We start from the raw sequence: 20,944 nt of genomic DNA, 5'->3' as shown, positions 1-20,944 counted from the left end.
AGTGGGATAGCCAGAGAGATGAAGAAAGTAGACAGGAGTACAAGGAGTGGCGGCGCATGGCGAAGATAGAGGTTGCGAAGGCTAAGGAAAAGGCATAAGGCGAGCTGTATGAGAAGTTGGATACAAAGGAAGGGGAAAAGGATTTGTACCGATTGGCCAGACAGAGGGACTGAGCTGGGAAGGATGTGCTTCAGGTCAGGGTGATAAAGGATGCAAATGGGAATGTGCTGCAAGCGAGGAGAGTGTGTTGAGAAGGTGGATGGAGTACTTTGAGGAGCTGATGAATGAAGAAAATGAGAGAGAGAGAAGGTTGGAAGTGGTGGAGATCGTAAATCAGGAGGTGGGGTGGATCAGTAAGGATGAAGTGAGGACTGCTTTGAAGAGGATGAAGAGTGGAAAGGCGGTTGGCCCAGATGATATACCAGTGGAGGAATGGAAGTGTTTAGGAGAGATGGCAGTGGAGTTTTTAACCAGATTGTTTCATAAAATCTTGGAAAGTGAGAGGATGCCTGAGGAGTGGAGCGTAAAGTGTATTGGTTCCGATTTTCAAGAACAAGGGTGAAGTGCAGAGCTGTGGAAATTACAGAGGGATAAAGTTGTTAAGCCACACCATGAAGGTGTGGGAAAGAGTAGTGGAAGCGAGGTTGAGAGGAGAGGTGATGATTTGTGAGCCGCAATATGGTTTTATGCCAGGAAAGAGCACCACTGATGCGATGTTTGCTTTGAGAATGTTGATGGAGAAGTATAGGGAAGGCCAGGAGTTGCATTGTGTTTGTGGATTTAGAGAGAGCTCATGATAGGGTGCCAAGAGAGGAGTTGTGTTGTATTGTATGAGGAAGTCGGGAGTGGCAGAGAAGTATGTGAGGGTGGTGCAGGATATGTATGAGGACAGTGTGACTGTGTTGAGGTGTGCGGTAGGAATGACGGACCGGATTAAGGTAAAGGTGGGATTGCACCAAGGATCGACTCTGAGCTCTTTCCTGTTTGCAATGGTGATGGACAGGTTGACGGACGAGATCAGACAGGAGTCTCCATGGACTATGATGTTTGCAAATGACATGATCTGTAGGGAGAGTAGGGAGCAGGCTGAGATGAGCCTCGAGAGGTGGAGGTACGCACTGGAGAGAAGGGGAATGATAGTCAGTAGGAGTAAGACGGAGTACACGTGTGTAAATGAGAGGGAGGGTGGTGGTATTGGTGGGGTGGCAAGGAGTTGAGGTGGGGAAGGTGGATGGGTTTAAATACTTGGGATCAACTGTCCAAAGTAATGCAGAGTGTGGTAGAGAAGTGAAAAAGAGAGTGCAGGCAGGATGGAGTAGGTGGAGAAGAGTTGCAGGAGTGATTTGTGACAGAAGGGTAGCTGCAAGAGTGAAGGGGAAAGTATACAAGACGGTAGTGAGAGCAGCTATGTTGTATGGTTTGGAGGCGGTGGCGCTGACAAAAAGACAGGAAGCGAAGCTGGAGGTGGCAGAGTTAAAGATGCTGCGATTCTCGTTGGGAGTGACGAGGATGGACAGGATAAGAAATGAGTATATTAGAGGGACAGCGCAGGTAGGACGGTTTGGAAACAAAGTGAGAGAGGCGAGATTGAGATAGTTTGGACATGTGCGCAGGAGGGAAGCGGAGTACATTGGCAGAAGGATGCTGAGGATGGGGCCGCCATGTAGGAGGAGAAGAGGAAGGCCAAATAAGAGGTTCATGGATGCATTGAAGGCGGACATGCGGGTGGTTGGAGTGTCAATGGAAGATGTGGAGGATAGAGCAAAATGGAGACGGATGATTCCGCTGTGGCGACCCCTAACGGGAGCAGCCAAGAGAAGAAGAAGATATCTCTCTCTCTATATATATATATATATATATATATATATATATATATATATATATATATATATATATATATATATATATATATATATATATATATATATATATATATCTATCTATCTATATATATACATACATACATACATATACATACATATGTGTGTGTGTATATATATGTATAAATGTATTGTATAAATATATATATATATATATATATGTATAAATATATATATATATATATATATATATATATATATATATATATATATCTTCTTCTTCTTCTTTCGGCTGCTCCCGTTAGGGGTCGCCACAGCGGATCATCCATATGATCCGCATAGTGATTTGGCACATTTTTATTTTTTACACCGGATGCCCTTCCTGACGCAACCCTGGTCGCCTCTTGCGACACAGGGATCTGGTACACCTATTTTTAACCGGGGTATACACCGGCCCAGGTGTACACTCATTTCGCCGACCTCGGAAGGATGACAGGCTGAGTCAACCCCCTGGTGTATTAATTCAGTGGCTCAACGGGGCTTGAACTCAGGACCTCTTGGATCCCAAGCCGCTGCCCTAACCACTGCGCCAACACCAGGCTCTATATATATATATATATATATATATATATATATATATATATATATATATATATATATATATATATATATATATATATATATATATATATACATATACATATACATATACATACATAAATACATATATATATATATATATATATACACACACATATACATATATATATATATACATATATATATATATTATATATATACACACACATATACATATATATATATATATATATATATATATATATATATATAGATATCTCTCTATATCTCTTTCTATATATATATATATATATATATATATATATATATATATATATATAGATATCTCTCTATATCTCTTTCTATATATATATATATATATATATATAGATATCTCTCTATATATATATATAGATATCTCTCTATATCTCTTTCTATATATATATATATATATATATATATATATATATATATATATATATATATATATATATATATATATATATATATATATATATATATATATATATATATATATATATATATATATATATATATATATATATATATATATATATATATATATATTATTATTATTATTACGAATTCTCGCCCTGCCTGGCATGCGATCGGCCGCATACCTCAAATGGCAGCCGCGTCACCCACCGGACGGACAATTCAGTCGTGACCCTCCTGGAACTACCGCCAGGAGCCAGTCACGGATGGGGGCTTAACCTCACCACAACCCAGTCCGTATTCTACCTGTGCGAAATAGGGTGAATTGCCGAATGTCGATATGCCTAAATACCCGCGCGGGTAACCTGCCGAGGGGTTGCACCACGCCGCAGGTCGGCTTAGGACACGAACCGCTTTAGCGGTTCGTTCCCTGCTACAGGGATAACCGAGCGGTGTTATCGCCGACCTCGACGTTTCAGATTATTTATCGGGTGTTTAAAACCCACCTAATTATTCCACGATGCAAGATGGCATTTTCAATGGGGAAAGAAGACGCAACAAAAGGGAAACATTTCACAAGCACATTTATTGCACATATAACAAGCAACAAGGGCAGTCATGCAATATGTACAGCAAGGAATGAAAGACGTTGCGACCGACTACAATGAGAATGTACATGCACTTAACAGTTGTTACTTAACAGGACACGGCGCTACAGCATGCACACAAAAACAGGAAAACCCTCCCATAGGCACAGAGGTAGACGGGGTTCGTAAACCTTTATGGTCGTGGGCCGTGGATGACTGAGAAGGCCCGCGAGACCGTGCTGGTTACCTGCCCCCTCGAGGTGTGACGGTGGGCAGGTCGCGACACCTTGTTCCCACGGCAGCTCGCGTAGCCGCACCTGCTCTCGGGCCTTTGCGATAATGTGGTCAGTGAGTTCTCTCCGTCCCTCTCCAGACGCGCAGATTCGAACCACACAGCCGGCAGGGCTGCGCCTCCCATCTGCGTCTGAGGCGTCGCCCAGACTCGCCAGCGGCCCACGCCTTCACCAACAGGTCGCCCAACACCAAGACGAGAGAGCCCGACCTCGACCACCAAGAGAGAGCTCGAAGATGAAGCGAGAGGATGACGTCCACCAAGAGAGAGAGAGTAGAATCCAACACGACCCTGACAGAGAGAGAGCCCCACGCACGGTCCGCCTTATATAGCGCAGGGCTCTGCCCTTCGCTCCTCCCCATTTTCGGCTCCACCTTCCTTCGAGAAGGTTCCCGAAAAGGGGCGTTCCTCATTCCGACCGAGTCACCCTGCACGTCCAACAATCAGGGTGAGCCGCCCCACCCTGCCTCCGTCACACTCCTCGGAGAAACAGGCGGGTAAAATCCGCGCGCCCATCGGAACTCCTCTGGTTTCCTTTCGCGTTCGACAGTTTTCAACGCGGCTTGTTGTTTGCATGGAGGTTTGTTCAAAATAACAATAGAAAAAGAAAAACGGCCATCTCAAAGAGTCGCAGCCCGGTGAACACGAAGAAAACCCTCGAAACAACAGTGGGGACCTATCTCAACACTCACTTACCGGCATAGCTAATCTAAGGAACCTTTATGGTGTATTGCGAATTTCCACAGCCATAACACTACCCCCTCCCTTTTTTTTTACAGACTCGTCCTGAGTCGTCGAGTTTTCGTGTGCCATCATGTGTAGTTCTCCCCTAGTACGTTTTACCTTCGGATCCCTGAGTGCGACTTTCAGTGTATTCGTGTCCCAAAATAAATAACCTACGGGCTGAGTAACTAACTAAACAAACCCACTCATACAGATGACTTAAATAAATTGCCGGCGCTAAGACAAACATGCCGGGGGCGCACTCATGTACAATTACAACTTAACAATTTACACTAACCATGGCCCAGGATCTATGGACTCTGTGGAAAAAAACAGTAAAAGTCACAAGCAGGGAGCCAGGCTGCTTACACACAGTCCAAGGCCTCCCGCTTCTTAAAATGAATGCAGTGAACAAACAAACGGTGCACGGGCCGCCACTGCAGTCCCATGTTGCAGCTGCCATCAGGGCAGTCCCTGCAATTTGCGCGAGGATCCTGGCGCACATGGTAATGAGCAGGGGGGGAGAATGCAAAACAGAACGGGGCAAAATGGACGAGTGCAGCAGGCATGGGGCAAGGCAGAGGCAGGCAGACAGACAAGGCATGGCATGGCACAACAAGGCCGTTGTAGCAAACAGCCGGCAAATGAAGTGACCGACACAGGCCTTGAAGCAAAAACAGCCGGCAGACGATCGACCGGCACAGGCCTTGCAGCAACAGCCAGAAGATCACGTGGCCGGCACAGGCCTCAAAGCAACCACAGCCAGCAGACGAAGTGGAGGTTGGTGGAGGGAGTGCGGTGGTGCTGGCCACTCGGAAGGTGGGCTCAGACCTACCCTACTGTCTCCCTCCCAACCTATCGCCTTTGCCTGTCTCCGTCCATACCCACTGCTTTAATTTGTCAAAATCCAATTTAGCCCCAACTTAATTTTTTGTTTTTATTTTTATTTTTACTTCCCCACTACTATAACTAGTCCCCTAACCCCCTTTATTGTCCTTGTTCGGCTAACCTATCACGTCACCTATCCTTCTCCCAAACCCAACGTTCCCTTCCTGGAGGGGAATAAGGGAGAGCTAGCGTCCTGTGTCGAGGCCCAACTCAAGCCTCAGGATGGCCTCCTCGGAGTTCAGCAATCTTTACCCAAAGTGGGTCCAGGGGCCCACAACGAGAGCAAAGGGATGGATGGTGCAGAGGGGTTCACTTCGTAATCTACCATATCCATTAACCTTAAAACTACCCCGGTGCTTTCACCAAGCGCCTCTCGCTTAAACTATTGGTTCTATCAACCCAGATTCTCATCACCTGTGTTGGTGCCCTCACAAATTTCGGGCCATGCCCTCGAATTTTCCTCCCGTGCCCTCACACGGTCTCATGGCTGGGACACGTGGCTCCCTTGTTAGGAATTACCCTCTGCCGATTCCCCAACAATGGCACCCCCGGCACTACACTGCCTCCGAGCCTACCAGCTCCCTAAAAACTGGAGAGTGCCCTCCTTGGCTACTCCCCCTCGATGCCCACGTGGCGTGTTGACGCCCCGGGTCCCTTTCCGAGGGTCGCCCATGCCCAGTACACTGCCCCCGTGGCATAATGCGCCCCGGGCTCCCGCATCATGCGGGCGCACGCGTGCCCACTACACTATCCCGGCCCCCCATGAGCCCTTGGCCTACCGCGGCTGACTAGCCCGGTGCCCGGGGTACCCATTCAGCGACACTCACCTTTCGCAGCCACGCTTCCAACCAGTCAACAGGGCTCCTGCACCCCTCCAACTGCGTTTCGAGCCTACTTCCCCACCAACAGCAAAACGACCTCCATTTTTAAATTTCGCGAACCCACTAACTCACATTACTCTGACCCCGGGGTCCCTTGGGCGGGAATCACTCCTCCCCCCAATCACTCATCGCACCATGCATACCACATTCACTCCATTCATACAGACCAGCTGGCCTCACTCTCTCAACATGTCTCCACCTCACTGCTCTTCAACACTCCATCGTTGAACTCAGCCATCCGTCTGACTACATCCCCTAACTATCTCGTGCTCCCACGTCGTCCCTTAAACTACAGCACGTTCCTTTTAACACTACGTAGCTAAGCTACGTCCCCACTACACACTCACAGTCTGTCACTGTCCTCAAAATCCAAAAATCATTTTCCCAACCTAAATGGCAACGACAATCCCTCTACCTAATCCATTCCACGGGCCCCATGAGGACTTATTCCTGCCACATGGAGCCGGTCTAGCTATCACTAGCCCTTCCCCCTAACTAGTTGTGTCCTGTGCCCTGGCCAGCGGGACCTTCCACCCCTTGACCAGGGAATCCTGTTCACCTGAAGCGAGGCTTGTTTTTTTTTTGTTAAATAAATGCGCACACCAGCGCGGCAACTCGCAACCTGCACTCTTTTCCGTGACGTCATGGCAGCTGTTCGCGCTTGGCGCACCTCGTCCCTCCTGGATGGTACCATCTGGAAGGGATCTCCCCTCCTGCCGGATTCCAACGAAAAAGTGCAGCCATGACGTCACCCTGTGCATCAAAAAACAAGCCTCGCGTTTTGAGGGGTTCCCCACACGAACACATGTGCTCTGCCCGTCAGAGCTTCACACACACGCTCGCGTGGAGAACCCATCCGTTCCGAATCCATTTCCGAGCCTAGCTTTTGTCTGTCGCGGGATCGGCAACATCCACCGCGGGCGTTTCCGGACCGAGTTTCACTCCCGCAGCCGCACACGCGGCGGCCTTGTGCGTAGCACGGCCCGAACCTCACACTCGCCGCCGTGCAAACCCGACACGGTCCCCAATGCGACTACGGCCACTACCCGGCCTTTGTCCTTCACCTGTCGCCGTCGTCGTCTCCATTCCCTCCACGCGCTCAAACTCCCGCACCTCACCATTACAATCACTCTCGGAGATGCGGCTGCGTGCTCCCTCATGCCCGTCATCTCCCTCACGTACAGCGACCTCACACACGCTGTCCCTCTCACACTCGGCCGTTCATGCACGCATGCCATTTCCCTCGCGCATGTGGTTCCACTCACACACGGCCTTCCACTCGCACAGGGGTTTCACTCATACCCAGGGCCTCTGTCACACACACGGCGTGCTGGGAAGCACGCATTTCGGCACCCTCGCAACCATGCACACCGGGACAATCACACTGGGGAATCGTGCCACCACAAGGGTTCCCGGGGCCTTCATACCCCCCAAGCCTCGCGTGCACCCGTCCACAGCACTCGCCCCCTCTAACTCGCTTGACACGACCGAACCCACCTGGTCGTGATCAGCTTCAAGGGAGAATAGCGTCTCGCTCCGTTCCCGAAGGAGGCTATCCAGCTGCTCGCACCGGGTCACAAAACATTCTGCCAGCTCCCCCTCATGGTCCTCCACTACCTCAATGTGTGTGTGCTCATCCTTAACCCCGTCTTTATCGTGCCGTCTCTCCTCTATTTTTCCTATCTCTCGCGTCTCTATTTGCGTTTGTCACCTCATGTCTATTAGTTTCTTCCTGGATCTTTGTCCCCGTTTCCTCCTTCGTTCCATGTAATTCCTTCTCAATTAGGTCTATCTCCCGTATCTCTGGCAATACTTCTCTCTTCTCTAGTTTTATTTGTGTCTCCTTTATTACGGTTGGTCCTAATTGTTCTTTCATCCGACGAGTGGTGTCGATCAAGTCCTGCACCACTAACATTACTCCTTGTGGTGATATCACACGTCCCACCTTATTGCACTGTTCCACTCCCTGGCTGCCTTTAAGTCGTTCTCTCTCAGAGCTTTTTGAGTTGTTCGTTCTCTTTCCGGAGTTTTTCCATCTCTGTGGACTCAAATTTTGCTCTCTCCTTGAGTTGATTAATTTCAAACTCATATTCTTTTTGTTTTCCACCCCATCGTCTCTCATGCTCCTCATGGTTCAATCTCATAGTTTCCTTCAATTGGTCGAGCTCCTTGTGCTCTTTCGTTCGTTGTTCTTTCTCTATCTCCTCGTACTCCAGCCTCGCCTTTTCTTTCAATTGGTCAACCTCAAATTCATATTCTTTGTTTTCTATCCCACTGTCTTTCTTGTTCCTCATTCTGCAATCTCGTTATTTCCTTCAATTGATGGATTTCTTTCTCCTGCTTCATTCCTTGCTCCTTCACTTTCTCCTCATGCTCCAACCTATTTTTTTCCTTTTGTCGTTCAGTTTCAAATTAATACTCTTTGTTTTCTATTCCACTGTCTTTCTTGTTCCTCATTCTTTAATCTGGCCTTCGCTTCCAGCTGTTCGATCTGTACAGTGTGGTTCCTTAACGTTTCATTCGCCATTCTCGTTCTTTCCTCACTCAACATCTTCAGTTCGTTTCGTAATCCCGTTTCTTTGTTTTGGTGTTTCAGTTACTCAGAAGCTTTTTTTCTCTACCTCCTTTCTCATCTCCGCAAACTCCAACCCTGCTTTGGCTTCTAACTGTTTAATTTGCTCAGTGTGGTTCCTTTACGTTTCATTCTCTGTTTCCGTTCTTTCCTCTTTCAACGTCCTCAGCTCGTTTTGCAATTCCCTCTCTTTGGTTTTGTGTTCCAGTAACTCAAAAGTTTTTTTTCCCCCATTTTTCATCTCTCTGTCTCTGTTCCTCCTTACTCATTTCATCCCTTTTTTCTCATCTCATCCCTTTCTTTGCTCATCTCCAAATACTCCAACCTTGCCTTTCCCTTTTGGTGTTCCTGATATTCCTGTTCTCTTTTTACCTTCTCTTCCTTTTTGTTGTTCCTGATATTCCTGTTCTATTTTTACCCTCTCTTCCAGGCTTTTTTCTGTCCCGATTGCCTCTTCCTTTAGTTGCTTTACTTCCAAATTGTGTTCCTTTTCGAGCTCGGTTTTCCATTCTTCCTCCAATTGTTTCCGAAGTCCGCCCATGTCCGCCTGCCTCGCCCGCCATGACCACGTGGTTTGAAGCGGTGACTGAATGCACTCGCCTTGTGTCGCGCCGTTCGTTGCGCTAAAAATAGCCGCCTGCTCCATGCTGCGCTGATATGCGATTGCGCCGCCATTGTGCGACTCAGAGTTAGCTTGTCGGCATAGTCCATTAGTAACCCTAAATTATCCATATATTAGTCAATCTGTGAAAAAAAAACTTAAGAAGCTAGGGGAAGAAAAAAAACTTCAGAAGATAATTATTGGACCTAGTTTCAACTGATTTTGGTGGGTATGGGTATGGACAACTTCCAAAAAAAAATTAAGGGGGGACAGGGGTTGGGAAAACTTTTTTTATTAGAGGACAAAGGTCATTGACCCCTGCCTAAATCACTAAAAATTATATTTCAGCAACAAAACATGATATATTAGTATATAGATAATCTTGGTGTCAAAATGCACAGAATTGCAAAAGAAGATGACATAAGATAATTATTGGACCTTGGGACCAAATCCTGACCTCTGAAAATGAGGTCAAAAAAGCTGTTTTATCACTAAAATGTCATATTTATAACAGGAAAATTACCATATTATTTTAAAATGAGCAAAAAACAAACCGAAGAAGTTAATTTCAACTTATGTGGTGGATATGGGGGTTATTATTTATTCCAAGAGCAGAGGGGGAGGGGGAAAATTACCTTTCTTGGGATCAAATGTCATTGACCCTAGACTAAAACACTAGAAATTGCATGAATGAAGTCTGTTTCAGGAGTGATTACTGAGAAAACCTAGCTTGCCTACATGTACCTTGACTACCCCAGTGCAGTGAGATGTTCCAAAAGTTCCCTGAGGCCTTTGGAACAATACTGTAAAATAACAAAATTACCAGGATGGATATATGTGAAATATGTAGTGAGGACTTTTCAGAAGCAGGAAAGCTACAGAGGTTGTACAGAAAGGGATATGAGAATCTAATAGAGCAATGTAGACTTATCAACAACTCTTCATTATTGGAGCGATTGGAACAAAAATGGAGTAGCAACACTCCTATGACAGTCCATCATAGATGCCAAACCCTTTTCAGGCAAAAGGATCTTGATGAGTCACCGGTTAAGAGCATGAAGACAGCAAAGAAATGCAAAAATCTGGCTGAACTTCAGGAGAAAGTAAAGGTAGGCGACAAGAAGATCTACATCGAAAAGACCCTTCTTTTCAATAGACTGATTTTCATGGCAGAGAGAGATGAAGGGATCGAACACATGTTCAAATTTGAGCTGACCGCGGTCCCATCATCTCTTCACAATGGATCGCATGATGAGAAAACCCAAAAAGCATGAATTTGGCAAGATGCTCGAGGAAACAGCTACAAAACTTGACGTGGACATAAACAGCAAGATGCATGTTGTTGATGGAGGGTGGCTACTTCATCAGGTAAAGTGGTCCAGCGGTGCAACCATCAAGACTATAGTTGATACATATGTCAACATATATGTTGACAACAAATTCAAGGGTGCTACTGTAGTGTTTGATGGCTACGGGGAGGAATCATCAATGAAAGACCATGAACATATGCGGCGGATGGCTGGGAAGAAGGTTTCTCCGGACATGAGGGTCACACCGGAATTGACTATATCATGTGACAGAGAGGTTTTCCTGGCAAATGAGAAGAACAAAGGAGCCTTAATCATGATGATATCTGCAGAGATGGCAAGCCACAATATCACCGTACGCCAAGCAAAAGATGATGGTGACACGCTGATTGTTAGATCTGCAATGGACTTGGTCACAAGTGTAAAATCCCCAGTTGTTGTTGTCGCCCAGGACACTGATATTTTGATATTGCTCTGCTATTATAGTACTAATTTGTATTTACAAGCAGATTTTGGTGGTCTTTATGACATTTCTAGTATACACATCAGAGACAAAGAAGAGTTCCTCTTCAAGTATGGCTGGTCTGGAAACGACACTTTCATGCATTCATGGACATACCAAATGTGCTCTCTACAAATGCAGATTTCCTGCCAGTGTCATTACTGCATTCACAAGTCCCACTTCAACCGACTCCATAATTCGAACAGCTGGATTAAAAGCCATGCAGATCACATATGGCTGTGGGGATACTCCTGTAGAAAAGTCTCGCTACATGAAGTTCAAGAAGCAAGCAGCCAAGGGCAAAATGGATCCTGACCGCCTACCACCAACAGAAGATGCAACAGCTCAACATTCCCTTCATGTCCATCTTCAAATTGTGGTATGGAAGCATCTTGACACCTCTATTCTTGATCCCAAAGGAAGAGGATGGGAGTTAGATTCCAACAGAAAACTCAGACCAAAAATGCTATCTGTTGGTATCGTGCCAGACAACCTTCTGAAAGTAATTTGTTGCAACTGCAAGGAAGGGTAGAGGCAATGTCAAACAATGAGATGCAGCTGCATGAAAGCTCACATGTCGTGTGTATCTGCATGTGGAGTGTGCTGTGGGCATTGCGACAATAGAAAAGATAGCATAGATGCAGAAGAAGAAATTTGTGGCGACGAAGAGGAAACAGACTGAGTATTATTAATTTGTTGTTGCCGATAGATACTGTAAGTTCTAAGTTGTGAGTAGTATTCTGCAAATTGTTGATTATAAATTCACATATACTTTACATACACAAACTATTTGACACTAATGAACTTTACCCCCCCCCCCTGCTTATTTTGACCATTAACCTCATATTTTGGTGGTGAAGAATCCATTTCATATTTAGTTTGTATCTTGGTATAATTCTGTTACCGTTACCAATATGATATTTTAGTGATAAGACGTCTATTTTTGACCTTTGACCTCATTTTCAGAGGTCAGGAATTGGTTCCATGAGTCAGTAATTATTCTATGTCATCTTCTTTCGTAATCCTGTGCATTTTGACACCAAGATCATCTATATACCATATTTTGTTGCTGAAATACAATTTTATATTATTTAGGCAGAGGTCAATGACCTTTAACCTCTAATAAAAAAGTTTCCCCAACCCCTATCCCTCTTTACTTTTTTTTGGTAGTTGTCCATACCCATAACTACCCAAATCAGTTGAAATTAGCTTCTTTTAAAAAAATTTTCACAGATGAACCTTAAGTTTGGGATACTTCCTGAGGTATCATACATATGGAAGGTCCTTAACAAAATAAACCTTTAACGGGACCCAGGCATACTACAGGAGAAAAGGACAGGATAATGGAATACCCTCCGTGGCCCAGACGTGGATCGTGTGCCCCATGTGGGGCTGAAACGGTGAGATTTGAATGAAATTCTTGCTGCACTAGTAAAATGAACTGAAACAGAAAGGGGGCCAGGAACCATGAATCCACAAGCTGTGAAGCCTAGAAGAAAACCGAAACAGCAAGCTTGCTGCTGCACAGGATTTGTGTGAAACCCCCAATGAAATGCGCACATGGTCTTTTTATGGCTTCCCTGATGCCCCATCCTGTGACATCCTTGCCTTGTCTGCCCAGCACCGATTGGCGATTTGGCCTTCAATCAAGGCGTGCCCTCCCGAAAGCCTCAAAAGTTCTGGGAACATGTTCGGGACATGCCTTTTGCACCAAAACCCACGCATTTGCACTGTAACTCATGCTATCACGGCATTGCAAAGCAGAATTTCCTGATAAAGGGACATACAAGACAGATTACAAAAAGAACAAGCATTAAAAAAGAATGGGATTGAAGGGAAAAGCAGTTTTCGGCACAAACATGGGTGAGGGAAGACGACAGACAGCTTTTACACACAGACGCATTATCCTAATCACAATTAAATTAACTCACGTTTAGGCTAAACATGGACTACGGAAATAATTATTGCTAAGCTATGCAATCTTCACCCGTGGAAGCAATTTCCACAACAATATTTTATGTTTTTGTCATGTAGTACACTGATGTAATCGTAATGAAATTAAAAAAATTAATAAAATAATGTTTACATCTGTGTCATAATAAGCAAGCCTGGTGTTGGCTTAACAGTTAAGATGACTGACTTGAGAACCAAGGGTCTTGAGTGCAATATATCCATTGAATAAACACCAGTTGGGTTAACTCAGCCTGTCAACCTTCTGAGGTTGATAAATTAGTACCAGCTAACAGTAACGGAGGTATTGCATCAGTGGCATAGCCAAGCAGCCAGGGGCTGCATACGAATGAATAAATAAAAACAAATATTATTAGCGCCATTACAGATACCCCAACGAAGGCCTCATATACCGCTCATACATAATAAGTAACGCTGTCGGAAACACATGTCCACATAAACCATGATATAATAACCCCTTTTCACACATTTTCAATTCGCACTCTCTTCTCCAGGAACGCATCCTGAGCGCTAAGCGAGGTATTACTGTGCAAATCTCTAGATTTGGTTAGTGTGGGTGTGTGTGTTTTTCATATTTCACTCGTAAAATTCATTCATGGAAACAATCAACATACACTATCATTGCAAATGGGTGCAGGGATGGACAGGAAACAACCAAAGAGAGATGGAGGGATGGTTTCACATGATAATTTATTGCCACCGTCCGTCCCTACATCCTTTTACATTTTTCAAAATTTTTATTACTTGCATCAACATCATTTGACGAGATAAAGTTATTTACATTGAAGATCCTTTACATGCCCAGAGGCTGCAGAAAGTCTCCTTAAGCCAGAGGGATACTGAATCACAATGCAAGTCACCGGCCCCCTGAACACCTTTCCAGTAAAGAAGGAGCTTGTCGGGTGTCACACCGTGTGAGCTCACCAGACTCTTGTACCTACATGGTGAATAGTTGATGTGTTCGATATGAAACAAAGAATTTGATAAGGGGTGGACTCCCAACCAGTTCAAACACAGTCCTATGTATACATCTTCAAGTGGTAATAAAGGAAGATTCTGTGATGCTTGCAGAATCTTGGCAGACAGGTCACTAGAAAACGTGTATGCCGTTCCAGAACAATATGGAGGGTAAAAGTCAAGGCGGTAATGCTGCCGAGATAAATACCACTTACTGGAGGGGTTGCGATGGGGATGTGTTGCCTCGAAATAGTGACCAGCAAAGTATTTCGTGCGTGGTGGTAAGCCCGGCTGAAGAACAGATGTGACGAGCAGATCCACATTCACAAACATGTCACTGTCCGTCTTCAAAACATACCTTAAAGAGGGAAAGGTTCAGAGATTATCACCATCATTATCAAGCACCCTTTCCCCCATATGGATGTGGTTGACGGTGGAATATTACGTACAAACCAAAACGACAACATTTACATTGCAATTTTAAAGTTGATACCGAAAAAGTATTTCACATTTCCCAGGAGAGGGACAGGGACAGGGACAGGGACAGGGACAGGGAGAAAGGCTACAAATAAGACCCAATGTACCCCTCTTACTTTGCACGAGGACAATATCTTGATACCCATCGCATTCCCATGAGAACTTTCAATGTCAGATTCCTGTACGAGTCAACAAAATTCTGCTGCACAATGTCCTTGTGGATGCGGCTCTCAGTTTCCACAGCTGCTTGAACGGACATGCTTGCAGGGATTCCCAGCAAAAACAAGGTCAACACCCCGACCAATTGCTCCTTTCCATAATAAACTTCTCTCACACCACCCCAGGTGGATCGAATTGCATGGCGGGTGTTGCTTTCACTTGGATGTGAAGTGACGAGCATAACCAGAAATGGAGCTTCCCTGCTGCACCTCATGATTTCATTAATGGTGAATTCAAAATCTGCATACTTGCTGGATGTGTTGCTCACCTCATCAAGGATGTAATATTGAAACAGCTTCTTTTGACTCCAGTGGAAAGAATAAAGGAAGTAAAGGACCAAAACGAGAATGCTCAGGATAAGTATGGTGATGGGGTGGTTGAACTTACAATTGCCCCTTCTATGGCCAACAATCAATTGCAGAAAACGGTTGATACACATTGCATTACATGGGATTGCATTCAACCTTGGTGTCGATGCTCATTTCAAGGATAAACACTCAGTCTTGCCACAAATCGTTTTTCTCGTTGATCTTTGCAGAACCCTGAAAAAACAAAAGATGAGTACAGTTTCAGCATAAACTATGCAACATTTCATGCTAGTTACCACGTACATTAATTAACGACAGGTAATTTTTACACACTCACACATCATTACCTTGTGCATTTTTTAACCATATTTTAAGCAATCTGATCTAAGATGTACCACACTCTTTAAAGAGCATTGGTGCTACTGAAGCTGTTTCTTGGTAGTGGGTGTGCTGTGGATGGTAGCAGTCAAAGCAGAAATTTGGAAATTTAGCTAGGGTTTCGTGAGAGCAATAGCTCGCCAACTCTTCACAAAGGACACCGAGGGATCTTTAATGTCCACCAATTAATGCTGACAGACCAGATTCCCAGTTAAACATTTATTTGGGGAATAGGAAAACATTGACACCATCTGAGGAGGCTAAGTATGGCAGGGTCCTCACTCCAAGGCTCACGTTACCTACCGGTGACTTAGCTCTGCGCAGAGAGGGAAACGCACTCACGACTCCTCCATCCTTGTACCTACGTATTAAGTACAGTCGAGCGAAACCATAGGTGAGAGGTCCGCTAATCCAATGGAGTGAATTGCTGGGGTAGAATGTCCTGTTTATCTAGTATGTATGATATACCGAACCAATGAAGGAAGAGACAACCGGGCAGGTTTGAAATCGTTTACCAATGAAAAGGCACGTATTTACGAGTACAAGTATTTACAGATGCAGAAACACAAGAACAGTCAACCCTCAAGCACATAAAGATCCCCTTGCACAATCTTACTTACTTATGCACAGGACAGGCGTGCCACAATCATAACAGGAAAACGTCAAGAGAAAGAGAAAAAAGAAAGAAAATCAATTTGAGGCTTGGGTACAGCCTCTCCCTCAGGTGGACTTGCATTGATCCAAAGTGGTGGGGGGAGGGGGGAGCAGAGGAAGGGAATGTGGTGCATATGCGTGTCTGGAACTGCAGCGCCCAAAGTCCGTGTGCTTCCACCTACCTCCAGAACCCTCTGGTCAGCCTTGGTCAGTGCACTGTCCAAGCAATAAAGCAGGCAGCAAGGCAGGTTTGTGAGACAGCAGCACAGTGGCACAGTTTGGCAGAGAGCTTCGCCTTGTATTGGGGCTGGCCCAAGCAGGGCTTAATCACCAAAGCACTGTCCAGATTCACCAGTGTCATCTCAGTGGCACGTGCACAACCCAGCAGGTCGATTCCACCGCACCCAAGCCACGTTACTTTGGCATCTCTCATGGATTATGGATTTCAGAATCCAGTCTGATGAATGCATCCACACATCCAGGTCCTCAGACAGTTATTTCCTCCAATGCATGTTTAGATTAGCCCCATCCCCATGTCTAATGGGATTTTAAATGTGATGCTTTGAGAAGGGTAAAGAATAGATCCCCTCTTATGGGAAGTTTTTTTTTTCTTTACGACAGACACATTTATGCACATATTTCTTTCGTGAGCGCTGACACCTGCCTTATTTTTCCTCAGCAACGTTTATGCACATTTATTTCGCTAGCGCTGAGGCCCGCCCTTTTTTGAGTGCATGGGTTGTCATGGTAATGGTGCGCAAATGGGGCGGGGTGAGCTTGGGGGGGACTCTGCGCCCGCCGAAACGGGCCACATCTATAAAAAGAATAGGAGGTCCGTTCAAAGGAGAAATAAAGAGTGGAAGTGCGCAATCGAAGAAGCGAGCAAGAAGCGGGCAAGCGAGTCAGGGTGTGAGCGCGCAAGCGAGGAAGCGCGAGTGTGGAAGCGTGCGAGTGTGGAAGCAAGCAAGGGAAGAAGCGAGCCAGAGTGCGAGCGCGCAAGCGAGAGTGTGTGTCTGACCAGCGCCAACGAGACAATTCGTCCTTTCCAGTACTTGGGAAGTGAGCCAAAATGGTGTGAGCATGCAAGCGAGCTTGTGGTGCGCGTGTGGGTGTGAGCAGCACCGACGACGAGTGAGGCATGGGTCGGTCACCAACGAGTGAGGCGCGAGTCAGTCACCAATGGACCGTGTGGATTACTGGACATCACCAGTTTCGTAAAGTGTGAGGAGCTACCAGTGTCACAGCACCAAGGTCTAATCCCACGACAGACGATCTCGGTGCCACCCCAGACATCAACTGGCGTTCAAGGCTGTTCGCGAGTGGGTGCACAGCAAGGCTGGGTGCTGGCGACGGACAAGACATGCACGCACATTTCAGGACGTTTTCACTTCGCGGACGACTTCTCTCTGGTGAGCGAGATGACTTCTTCCCCCCGCCCCTGAATGATCTGTTGGGTACCCTTGTCTGTGTTTTGTTGTAAGTAAGTCAACCCCCCCCCCCCCGATAAGCATCTACTCTCTGTCTCTTTCCTGTCATTTTGATTGATTTTGCCTGATTAACTATTCATTTCGATTGCTTTGGAATTTATTCATTTATTTATCTCAGGAAATAAAAAGGTATTTTTATTTATTTATTTCCTTATTAATAAATCATTTGTTGACTTCCAACCTGTCCGTGTTTGTCTTTCCTTCCATTGGTCTAGCATTGTCAGAACCGAGATAGACTGGGAGGTAATTACCACAGATTTGACCAAAAATAGTCGGCACGCACCAGCGGTTAAAATACTCGGCCACCCTCATTAAAATCTAATAGAGACAAGATTGGTGCTTTGCCGAGGGCGTGCTCCCCACTCAGGTCACCACGTGACCTCTAGTTAAACGGCATAATTAGACGGTGGACACTGGAACTCGCGATTATCTGGGTGGCGTTCATAGTTCTAAAACAACCCACCGTACCACAATGTTAATTGTGAGCAGTGGCCCCAGGTCCAGCTCTTCCGAGGACAACCGGAGATTAATCCCCTTGAGTGACAAGCTGATTGTTAGGGTTAGGGTTACCTGTGGCCACAACAATATGCATGAGGCAAAACATGAATATGCATGAAGCTAAACATGGGTGAAGCATAAATATGCATTCTACATTCTAAGGCCTTAGTTATTTTATAACTTAGTTTACACAGTTCTTCAATCCTGGACCAGGAGGATCTAAGAAAACATTGAAGATGGAAGACCATTCAAATGCAGGATGCCCATGTTCACTGTATCATCTGATGTGAAAAACAATAAAGAAGGATTAAAACTTGTTTTTACAATATAGTCTGGCATGTTTTTCTTTAGAAACCTGTTGGATCATCAAACAAATGGAAACAATGCTGAGAAAATTGCTGTCCAAGTTGTAGATGTGTGCATGCACACCAGTGCATAGTGCTGGATATCATTTTTTTTTAAAGGTGTCTACTAGGAGTCAACATGCTCAAACGGTCAATCAGAGCCATAACCAGCTATTACTTTTCAGCGGGCATCTGATTGTACCGTCTCCTCATCCCCATGAGCATATCAAAAGCTGATTTCTGGTCCCTTGAAGGCTGAATATCAGCATCTCGCAGGGAAACTTTGACGTACTTGGCACCGAAATCTTTCAATACGAACAGCGGTGTACAACTTTCGATGGAAACAAAATCGGCACGATCAAGAGTAGCGTGCGAATCATCCCTGCTGCTGCACTGAGTTGATGCAATCGTTCAGCCAGAATATTCGTCGTCAAGATGTTGCGTGATTAAATCACCAATACAGTCACTCGAATTTATACCGCTGACATACTTCTTAACAATCACTTTCGCCCCAGAAACCACAATCAATCTGAACCACGCTGGCCACTGCTCAGATGCCATGACGGAAGACGACTGCGCAGTTTGGTTAAAGGGGACTCGGAATTTTGGTGCGCGCGCGCGAAATTATATTTTGAAAATAAATGCCGACGTTTACATTTCGGGTTTTGAAACTTTTGCACCTTCGGTGGAAAATTTATAAATATAAAAGGCTAAAAATGTGTTTTATATTTATATTTCATTTCAGCAAATATACCGTCGGCGGATCTATAAACCAAGTTATAAAATAACTCAGGTCAAACTTGGTTACATCACAAAGGATGCCTTATGTGTTGAGTGCAACGTCCTTTTCCATAACTGCAATACACGCTTATAAACTTAATTTCTCAATAGAGTCTCACTTACCCTATCCCTATAATCACATACTCAAGAGGTAGTTGGACACATGAGAAAAATGGTTTGAAGGTCCTGGGGGGGGGGGGGGGGAGTAAAGGGGACGATAATATAAATAATGTGGTTGTTCAGGTCTAGTCAAGCAAGTGAAGCATCTTTGCCTAGATTTGATGAGAAATACAGGCAAACATATCCCCACGCACAACGTGCTACGAGATGGGTTTCCGGCCAAACTCGCCACTGATGCTCCCAGGGTCACAGGACCAAATCCTCCTTCCACTGGGAGGGTCCAAATAATCTGTAGCAATGCTCCCAGTTATGGAGAGACTGGGAAAAACTGCACACTGACATCACTATCCAGATTGCCCCCTCAAACTGCAGTTTCTTCCACAAAACCCGGTTCAGAACCATCACTTGTGTGACATCAGGCACATTCATTGGTCACCTGGCTCAAGTTAATTGGCCTGATTCAAAAGAAATACGCGTTTCCTTCGGCTCAAAAGCATTAGTCACGAGGCACGTGAAGAGAAAGGGGGAAGACTGTATTAAATAAACAACTAAATGAATGAGAAATAATCACATTTAAATGAAACATACAAAGCGATGGAGGGGAGACAAGGTTCTATTAAAACACCATATTGGCAGGCCTAAATTGGGGTTTACAACACATCGACTGTAAACATGCAACTTACGATATAACTAATCAACTAATTATATCCTGAGGAGTCCAATTTTTTTTACATACATATATATACAAATATTGGTGTGGTTCTCAGAACCACATGCATCCAACATATAGTGGTCCCAAGACAGTTATTTCATTAATATACGTGTAGATAGTCCCTTCCTTTTTGTCTGGTGGGACAACAGGGGCGTGTGTTTCGAGGATCTCGTAGCTAGATTTGCTTACATCATTTCATTTCTTTGTGGTAGTGAAGGTTGGGGCACCCGCGGCCAAAGGTTAATACTATTGCCCAAAGTGGAGGAGCAGCGAGGGAGGGGGTACGGTCGGGGGAACCTGGGAGCATGCTGCAAGCAAACACATTTTCTGCATTCTGTGGTTTTGGTGGCCACTAATGAGACTCCAACACAAAAAAAAAAAATGTAAGGCAATCATGCAGGCCATGCAAATACAAGGTTATTGGTTACACTCAAACTTTGTAGCATAATATCAGTGCAGGTATACACACACAATAAACTTTTAAAAAGACCTTTATTTATATAAAAAAAAAAATTCTTCTACAATATGCATTTCCGGAGAGGACATTTTTTGACGGACGAACAGTGGGACATATTTATTGAGGGTGAAATAAATATTCATAGTCTGAAATGAATATGTTGTGGATAAAGTACAGAAGAGGTATTAAATTGATGCAACAACAAATAAAAGTCCCAATTTCTGCTTGTATTTGTTTATACACTGTGAATGCAGTGTACCTGGAGAAAATGAGATAGCTATTTGTCAAAAAAAACGGCAATTTTTATGCCATTCTGCTAAAAATTGTCATTTTTTTTGTCAAATAAAAAGTGGTCCAAGTTGTGCCATCACTAG

General features: G+C 44.8%; 1 protein-coding gene and 1 pseudogene across 6 annotated transcripts in view; one reads left to right on the top strand and one right to left on the bottom strand.

Moving 5' to 3' along the window:
* LOC147031594 (beta-1,3-galactosyltransferase 1-like) overlaps positions 1-20,944 on the bottom strand; it is a 142,311-nt gene that overhangs the window by 108,466 nt on the left and 12,901 nt on the right. For 3 of the 6 annotated variants that reach the window (XM_085865706.1, XM_085865688.1, XM_085865716.1), the window contains exons 2-3: positions 14,730-15,374; positions 13,853-14,494 (exon numbers count right to left, since the gene is read on the bottom strand). In XM_085865706.1, the coding sequence (XP_085721832.1) occupies positions 13,957-14,494; positions 14,730-15,271 (1,080 nt within the window). In that variant the 5' untranslated portion in view covers positions 15,272-15,374 and the 3' untranslated portion in view covers positions 13,853-13,956. Of the gene's footprint in view, positions 1-13,852; positions 14,495-14,729; positions 15,375-16,354; positions 16,630-20,944 lie in introns of those variants that run through there. The other 3 variants (XM_085865697.1, XM_085865735.1, XM_085865726.1) reach the window with 3 other exon arrangements.
* Positions 9,832-12,054, top strand: LOC147031595 (uncharacterized; annotated as a pseudogene).

Source organism: Eptatretus burgeri, chromosome 2 (genome assembly GCF_056783735.1).
Source record: "Eptatretus burgeri isolate ZD-2024b chromosome 2, Ebu_testis_v1, whole genome shotgun sequence".
In the NCBI taxonomy this organism is placed as follows: domain Eukaryota; kingdom Metazoa; phylum Chordata; class Myxini; order Myxiniformes; family Myxinidae; genus Eptatretus; species Eptatretus burgeri.
The sequence above is the reverse complement of the archived record's forward strand: the minus strand, read 5'-3'. Positions and strand labels throughout refer to the sequence as shown.